Source organism: Phalangium opilio, unplaced genomic scaffold, assembly GCF_054372755.1.
Source record: "Phalangium opilio isolate 3A_F unplaced genomic scaffold, DU_Popi_V2 ptg000060l_1, whole genome shotgun sequence".
NCBI classification, from domain to species: domain Eukaryota; kingdom Metazoa; phylum Arthropoda; class Arachnida; order Opiliones; family Phalangiidae; genus Phalangium; species Phalangium opilio.
In genome coordinates this window covers 4,955,231-4,964,118 of record NW_028324177.1, presented here as the reverse complement: position 1 = coordinate 4,964,118, position 8,888 = coordinate 4,955,231, and the positions used below count along the sequence as shown (strand labels likewise).

General features: G+C 43.0%; 1 protein-coding gene across 1 annotated transcript; it reads left to right on the top strand.

Annotated features, from left to right (window-relative positions):
• Positions 1 to 465: 465 nt before the first annotated feature.
• On the top strand, positions 466 to 4,436 carry LOC149666726 (uncharacterized). Its single transcript, XM_089841633.1, has 6 exons — positions 466 to 487; positions 547 to 777; positions 850 to 1,253; positions 1,297 to 2,479; positions 2,534 to 2,667; positions 4,374 to 4,436. The coding sequence occupies exons 1-6, from the start codon at positions 466 to 468 to the stop codon at positions 4,434 to 4,436; spliced, it is 2,037 nt and encodes a 678-aa protein (XP_089697759.1).
• The last annotated feature ends 4,452 nt before the right edge of the window (positions 4,437 to 8,888 follow it).

The following is an 8,888-nucleotide window of genomic DNA, read 5'->3' as shown; positions in this document are numbered from 1 at the left end:
CAAACAAAAACTGACATCAACTCCACTCGTCATGTTCCTGCATCTAAGCCTGTGGTCTCGGGTGTGTCTTTGACAAGCCGGATCAAGGCTGCACCACGTCGAGTGAAGGCGGTCAAGAAAGCACTCTTTGCCACTGGGTTGGATGTTGGGATCACGTCGAAAGAACTGCAAGATTTTTTGAGGGCTGATTCAGGTGTGCAGTCGGTGCAGTGCATAAGACTGCGTACTAAAAATCCGAATGCCCGTCATTCGTCATTCTACTTGACGTGTGATGATGAGTCTGACATACCAAAAATGAGGGATCCCAATATTTGGCCTGCGAACAGCTTTCTAACAGATTTCCATGGGGTACCGAGAGACGAGCACAAACATGTCTCGGAACTGCATGGTGAAATCTCAGACGCGGGTTCCCCTGCGGATTCTTCAAATGTCCAAGAATGAAAGAACTGACTATAGCTTATCAGAATGTGCGCGGTCTACGAACCAAGTCTAGTACCTTTTTAACTAACCTAATCGTTAATGATTTTGATATTGTTTGTTTAACAGAGACGTGGCTTAACCACTCTCATTTTAATTCGGATTATTTTCCAAATTCCTATACTATTTTTCGGGCGGATCGATCAGATCCGGATTCTGTCAATGTTAGGGGCGGGGGATCCCTCATTGCTATCAAGAAGTCCCTTGTTTTTCACCGTCGAAGTGACCTGGAAGGTGCCGAAGGGGGTGTGTTTGTCGAGTTTAAACTAAAAAATAATCTTCCGCTTCTTCTTGGCACTGGTTACTTTCGCCCCTCAGATGACGACGCTCAGTATCGGAAATTTAAGAATGTTTTGGTATCCTCGTTGGTAGATTATGACGGTGAAATTCTGATTCTGGGTGATTTTAATCTCCCCGGTATCAACTGGACTCTGGGTAGCAGTGTGGGATGCACTCACCAAACTAGAACTAAGGCTGCTCATGTTCTCGATGTTTGTTATGAATTTAATTTAAACCAAATTAACCCAGCTCCCACTTATGGTAATCTTCTGGACCTTTGTCTTACTAATGTACACGGCATTGATACTGTACCTCTCCTTGATCCATTTGTGGACATTGACAACTACCATCCGCCTTTCTATTTGCTTTGTCCATTTGACATTTGTAGGGTCTCCCCTAATTTACAACCAGTATATCAATTTAAAAAAGGTAACTATCACTTGCTATACTCAATTTTACGCGATTCAGATTGGTCGGTGGTTTTGGATTCGCAGGATGTTAATTTTTGTGTCCAGACATTAACGGAATATATAACGTCAGCTATGGATAGTTCGATCCCTAACAAGATTCCGCGTAATAATCGGGGCTTCCCCTTTTGGTATTCTTTGGACCTCCAAAAAAGCTATCAAGCGCAAAAAATATTATTTTAATAAGAAAAAGAGGTCGGGGTTAGCCTCCGACATAGCTAATTTTAGGCTGTCCCGTTCGTTGGTGAGAAGGCTTACAGTAAGGGACAAAGCTGCTATGGCAGTAAAATCTTGTCGAGACGCCTTGTCCCAACCCAAAAAATTTTGGAGTTTTATCAATGGTAATCTAAAAGACAGACACTCTGATATATTATTGAAAATTGGTAAGACAATCATTACTGATCCGGAGCAATTGGGGGAAACATTCATGGCGCATTTCTCAACAATTTCGACTGACAATACTGAAACTAGTTCAAAATACACTTTTGATACTTCTACCTTAGTTACAACGCCTCATAACTGTTTAAAACTAACTCAAGCGGACATATATGCTGCTATTAATCGTCTACCCAACAAACTCTCTACTGGTTTCGACAAAATTCCGTCGTTTGTTATCAAGGGCTGTGGGAATATATTGTTACCTATATTGGAGCATATATTTAATTTATCCTTCCGTACTCACTCATTCCCAACGCTTTGGAAAAAAGCTGTCATTGTCCCGGTTTACAAGTCTGGAAAATCCAGCGATGTCCGAAACTACCGTCCGATTTCCCTTCTTTGCGTTCTCGCTAAGGTATTTGATAGAGTAGTACACGTACATTTACAGCGTTGGTTTAGCTTGCTACCCAACGACTGTCAACATGGCTTTGTTCCGGGTAGGAGTGTGGAAACGAACCACGTTTCCTTTATGGATTACGTGGCTCCTGAGGTCGAGTGCCGGGGCCAGGTCGATGTTGTATACCTTGACCTGGCCAAGGCCTTCGACCGCGTCTCCCACTCTTACCTTCATGACAAGTTAGAGGCCCTTGGATTGGGGGGTGATATCTTGGAATGGATTGCTAGCTATCTGGCGAATCGAGTCAATGTCTTGAAATGCAATGGCATAATCACATCGAAAACATACGAAGTTAATTGTGGGGTTCCACAGGGATCATCTCTTGAACCCTTACTCTTTAATATGTATCTTTTCGATTTACAATTTTCGGTTTTACATTCCCGTATTCTTCAATTTGCTGATGACAATAAAGTTTTCAAAAGTATTAATTCTAAGTTAGACGGTAAATTACTTCAACTTTACCTTGACTCTATAGGAAGATGGTGCTCTCTTAACAAAATACCAGTAAATCCAACCAAATCCGTGCATGTCACATTTACAAGGCGAATTGCTAGAGAAATTTCCAACGACTATACCATTGAGGGCGCTCACATACCCCTTAAGTCCACTGTGAGAGATCTTGGCGTGATCTTTGACAGAGGACTTTATTTTACCGAGCAAGTACATAAATGCGTTGCTTTAAGTCGCCGTACTCTGGCTGTTTGCTTGAAGATGTGTAGGAAATTGCATTCCCTAGACCATTTCCGTCTTCTTTATCAAGCCCTAGTGAGATCACGGGTCCTGTATGGTGGCTTGGCCTGGGGTGGTTGTAGTATTATTATTATTGTTGATGAGGTGGGGCTCACGCCCTAGCACCGATGCCAAAGGCATATTGTGCAACCTCAAAATCAGGCCTTGAATAGGCCCGTAGCCGCAGCGTAGCGAAGAATTCGCTCCACCGTAAAAGAGGAGACCCGCGAGGGCTCCACAGTGTGTGAATCAAAATGTTCTAGTCTAAGCGAGGCGAAGAAGTCGCACTCGCAAAGTACGTGAGCGGATGTTTCTTCCTTCTCCTGGCACGACCTGCAGAGGGGGTCGTCAGCAAGACCCATCAGATGGAGGTGCCTATTTAGCCGACAGTGTCCGGTCAGAAGACCGGTGGCCAGCCTAATATCCCATCTGCTGAGCGAAATTAGGTCTCTAGCACGAGACCTGCAGGGACCATTGACTAACTGTTTTGTCTGTCTCTGGCCATCCATGTCATGCCAGAGCTGGTTTTGTATGACAGTCATCCTGTCATGCAGGCTCCGTTTGACATGCCCGTAGGGGATGGGGACGGCCGGCTCCGGCCCCAAGAGCTTGGCCTCCGCGCCCCTTTTCGCAAATCTATCGGCTTGCTCATTGCCATAATAACCGCTATGCCCTGGCACCCAGTACAACAGAACCCTGTTGCAGGACGCCAGTTGCGCTAGCAGATCAAGGCAGCTACGCACCAGTTGAGAGGTAATCTGACACTGGTCCAGCGCATTCAGGGCGGCCTGACTGTCAGAATAAATCCTCACAGTCCGTCCGTTATACCCTTTGTTAATGCAGTAGTCTGCGCAATAACAGATCGCGGCAATTTCCGCTTGGAACACACTAGCAAAGGTGCCCAGGCAAGCAGAAAAACCGACCCTTGTAGTTTGGCAGTAATAGCCGGCGCCAGCGCCGGAATCAGTCTTGGAACCATCGGTGAACCAAATAGTTTCACCCCCAGTGCCAAGAGGCAGCAGGTTAGTCCACTCGGCCCGACTGGGAAAGTGGATGCTGAATGGCTTAGTGAAATCAAAGCTGGTAACGGTTTTGTCAGAGCACATCGTTAACGACGGCTCAAGTGCAGCGTACTCCCGAAAGAGCTTCGTATGGCTGTAATCCCAAAGTCTTGGAACCCAACAGCCATTAATGTGGAGCCTGTAGGCCCGCATGACAGCCTCCTCCTCAATGAAAAGATGAAGAGGTAGCATGTCAAGAAGCACCTCCAGGGAAGCAGTTGGGGTCGATCTCATGGCCCCTGTAACACCAATGCAGGCAAGCCTTTGAAGCTTGCGCAGGGCAGCCTGCACCGTCTTCAGCCGGACCCTTGTCCACCAGACAAGTGCCCCGTGTGGTTGTAGTAGATATCTAAAGGTACTTCTTGAGAATGTGCAACGGAAGTTTATTGAATATTGCCATACTTATTTCATGAAAAAGGCTCCATATGATTACCATATTTTACTAGGGTATTTGGACATTCCTACTATAGCTCACATTCTCCTTATTAACGACGTTAAATTTCTACATAAATTAATTAATAATAGGATAACTCTTCCAGATTTGCTAGGACGGTTGGACTTTCTAGTCCCCAAGTCTGGAAGGTTTAGAAAAACATTTAGAGAATCTCTTAACCACTTAAATCCAATTAAAAGAATGCAAATTACAGTTAACAGTTTTGGCGAAAATTTTGATATATTTAATGTTAAATACAAGGAGCTGGATTAATAAGGTTTCTCTTGGTTTGTTTTTAATTTGTCTTCCATTTGATATTCTTAACAGTTAGGAAATGCAAATATGATATCATTACAACTGTGTATATTCTCGTGAACCTTCGTGGTTTTTTATATGCACAATAAATATTCATTCATTCATTCATTAATAAAGAGTTAAATTATAGGTTGCTAACTTCAAATATTTGATTCTTTTAGGTCTCTGAAAGTGCCAAATACTGTCACGCCAGTCGAGAGAACTACACCGGGTTGTTGCTCCTCTGCGAAGTAGCTTTAGGAAATATGCTTGAGCTACCTCATGTATGGGTAGGAAATTTTTTGAAACTCGACCAATTTTTTCCCTCTAGTGATGGAAGCGACATGAAATCCTCAAATTTGTTCACTAGTGCCAGGATCTACTACCAATGCTTGAGCTCTTCACTTCCAGTCTCATCTTACTTCTGCTGCAACTAAGACCCGTACATAACGTTTTGGTTTTTAAATACATCATTAACCAGAAAAGTAAACCAAATAGTCAAGCTGTGCTAACTTATTCAAACCTCTTTGTATGATTTAGAGATGGATCGAGGTCTACCGTGGCGTACCGAATATGCCAAAAGTGGCTGGTCATCATGCAAAAGCTGTAAAAGGCGCATAGATAAGGATGAGCTAAGAATGGCGGCAATTATTCAGGCGTCAAAATTTGATAGAAAGGTAAAATATCAAAATTGAGCATCTGATGACGCGAGTAACATTAATTTCTTATTGTGGAAACAAGATTCCAAAGTGGTACCATTTTCGGTGCTTTTTCTCAAAATTTTAAAGTGTCAACTGAGGCTGACATCTCACACTTTGAGGATTTACGTTGGAGAGATCAAGAGAAAATAAGGAGTGAAATTCCGAGTGGGTCTCAACTGAATATGCCAAAAGTATTCGGTCATCTTGTAAAGGTTGTGGAGAAACAATCGTAAAAGATCAAGCTCGCATTTCAAAACTTGACAGACAGAGTGCAAAAGCTAGACGATTTGGTCCACTACCAGCGTGGTATCATGTTGATTGGTTTGTACAAGCGAGAGAAACTCTGAAGTTTTTTGAAGATGGATCTAAAATACGAGGATTTAAGACACTCTGTGTTGAAGATCAAAAGGCCATCAAAGAAAAGATAAAGAAAATTGAAGTGACTCCACCAAATAAGATAAAGAAAGAGGAATTACTTGATCGGGGCGAGAAGAAAATTCTTGAGGAACAGTCTCAGTTAATTTATGAACATCGTGACGAGCTTGAAAAAATATTAAAAAAAAGAAATGGTGGAACTATTAAAATATAACGACCAAAAAATTCCTTCAGGAAACAGCGAAATTCTAGATAGACTTTCCGATATCATGACGTTTGGATCTCTTGAACCTTGCACAGATAGTGACGGTGGACAATTGGTTTTCTCAAATGATGGTTATCACTGTACTGGAAATGCAAGCGAATGGAGCAAATGTACAAATGTAATAAAACTACCAAGAAGAAAGCCTTTCCAGATTCCAGATCACCTAAAAGAGGAATATGCATTCTTAAACAGCTACGAATACATAGAGCAAGACCGTTACATTCCTACAAACGGACCTACTCCAAGTACACCAGAAAATTTGCCATCAACCTCGGGTGTCAAGAGAAAGCCACAACCATTGGACGATACTAAAATAGTGTTGATTGGTAATCTCCATAGTTCCAAAGATTCTCTAAAGAAAAGCATAGCGAGATTAGGAGGCAATGTTGTCTCTCAAATTGACAAAACTACAGCTTGCGTTATAAGTACCAAGGAAGATGTTGAGAAAAATATCAAGGAAATTCGTGAAGCTAAGGAACACGATGTTCACGTTGTATCTGAGGACTTTTTAAGTGCTGTGGAATATGGAGGTTTAGTTTCTACGATCCAACAATACCGCATAGCCAGTTGGGGTGGAAATCCTCAAGACAGAATTAATTCTTACGCTGCTGAAAAAAGACTCAAAAGTGCGGCTGTAGGAAATAGTGACTCAACATTCTCATCTGGAAAGAGCACGAAAGTTAAACTGACAGTGAAAGGCAGCGTAGCTGTTGACCCAGATTCAAATCTTGAAGCCAGCACACACGTGTTTCAAAACGAAGAAGGAGCTTTCAACGCTGTTCTCGGAAACGTCGTCGTTACTCAAGGATCTAATTCGTTTTACAAGCTTCAACTTCTAAAGTCAGACGAAGGAAAGGATTACTATGTGTTTCGGAGCTGGGGACGTGTTGGAACTACTATTGGTGATAACAAGACGGAACACTTTGTTACTAAGTATGAAGCTGTTGCCGAATTCAAAAGGCTTTTCGAAGAAAAAACAGGAACTCCGTGGGAGTTACGCCACACTGCCTCAAAGGTTCCTAATAAAATGTATCCACTTGACATTGACTATGGAACTTCAGAAAAACTGGTTGTAGGATCTGGATCTAAACTTCCCAACGCCATCCAAGAACTAATTCGCCTTATCTTTGACGTGGAGAAAATGAACAAGGCCGTGTGGGAGTTAGAAATTGATCTGAAGAAAATGCCACTAGGAAAACTTTCGAAGAACCAAATTGAAGAGGCGTATTCCGTTTTGACGGAACTCCTGGCTTTACTCGACGATGAACCCAACGAAAACAAGAAAGCCCAGCTAATAGCTTGCACCAATACATTCTTCACGCTAATACCTCATGATTTTGGAACCAAAAGGGTCCCTCTTTTGGATAATGTTGAGATAATAAAATCCAAGGTAGAAATGCCAAATTTCCTTCTTGAAGTGGAGATCGGTTACAAGTTAGTTGAAGAGGAAGGTGGAACGACCAAAGATCCAATAGATTAACATTATGAACAATTGAAAACTGAAATTGAAGTATTAGATAGAGATTCTGAAGAATTCGAGACATTATTAACATACGTAAACAACACGGGCGCTGATTTTCACAGTGATTGTGAACTTGAAGTCGATCAAATATTTAAAATTACTCGTCAGGGAGAACGCGAACGCTACCGAGAATTCCAAAAATTCCCTAATAGAAAGCTACTATGGCATGGTTCCAGAACCCCAAACTTAATGGGCATTTTGTCTCAAGGCCTTCGTATTGCTCCACCAGAAGCTCCTTCTAATGGTTACAACTTTGGAAAAGGAGTGTACTTTGCAGATACGGTACTACACATAGCCTTTTATTAAACTCTGTACCTCCGGTATCGTCTGCTACGGTATGCCTGCTTCTTCAGACTCTTGTTGTGTTTGCGATAATCGGTTTTATGGAAAACAAAAGTGTCATTTTTGCACTGGACTATGCAAGCGCCGTGTACATAAAGATTGTACCCCTAATTCATACTTTACCTGTACGGAATGCAAAGCCGCTACTCGCAAATCTAGAAGTCCGGCTCGGCGACATAGTAATAGCGCCATACCCCGCGATAAAGAGTTCAATGGGGCCATACCTGCGCCTAAACCACCTGCTAAGCTGGCTGAGGGCGATAAGGGTCTCATCTTAGAGGTGGTGCACGAAGCATTCGTCCATCTACTTAGCGTTGATAGCCTCACTAGGGAATCTGATTCGATACTGGACAAAATGATGAATAAATTGGATAGCAACGACACCATCCTACTTAAGATGCAAGCTACGTTATCAGAGTTCCAAGAACGTCTGGCTTCATTAGAAAATGAGAACGCTGGCCTTCGTCGAGAACTTGCCAGTCGCCAAATACCATTTCAAGCCCCGCTTGGGTCACGGGCTTCTAGGGACGAAGCTCAATCTTTTCCACCATTGGCTAACCGTCCTGGCGCTCTCAACCCATCTGCCTTGCCCTGGCCACAGGGTTCCATTCCTTCATTCTCTGGAGCATTACCCAAGGCTGTGCAAACAAAAACTGACATCAACTCCACTCGTCATGTTCCTGCATCTAAGCCTGTGGTCTCGGGTGTGTCTTTGACAAGCCGGATCAAGGCTGCACCACGTCGAGTGAAGGCGGTCAAGAAAGCATTCTTTGCCACTGGGTTGGATGTTGGGATCACGTCGAAAGAACTGCAAGATTTTTTGAGGGCTGATTCAGGTGTGCAGTCGGTGCAGTGCATAAGACTGCGTACTAAAAATCCGAATGCCCGTCATTCGTCATTCTACTTGACGTGTGATGATGAGTCTGACATACCAAAAATGAGGGATCCCAATATTTGGCCTGCGAACAGCTTTCTAACAGATTTCCATGGGGTACCGAGAGACGAGCACAAACATGTCTCGGAACTGCATGGTGAAATCTCAGACGCGGGTTCCCCTGCGGATTCTTCAAATGTCCAAGAATGAAAGAACTGACTATAGCTTATCAGA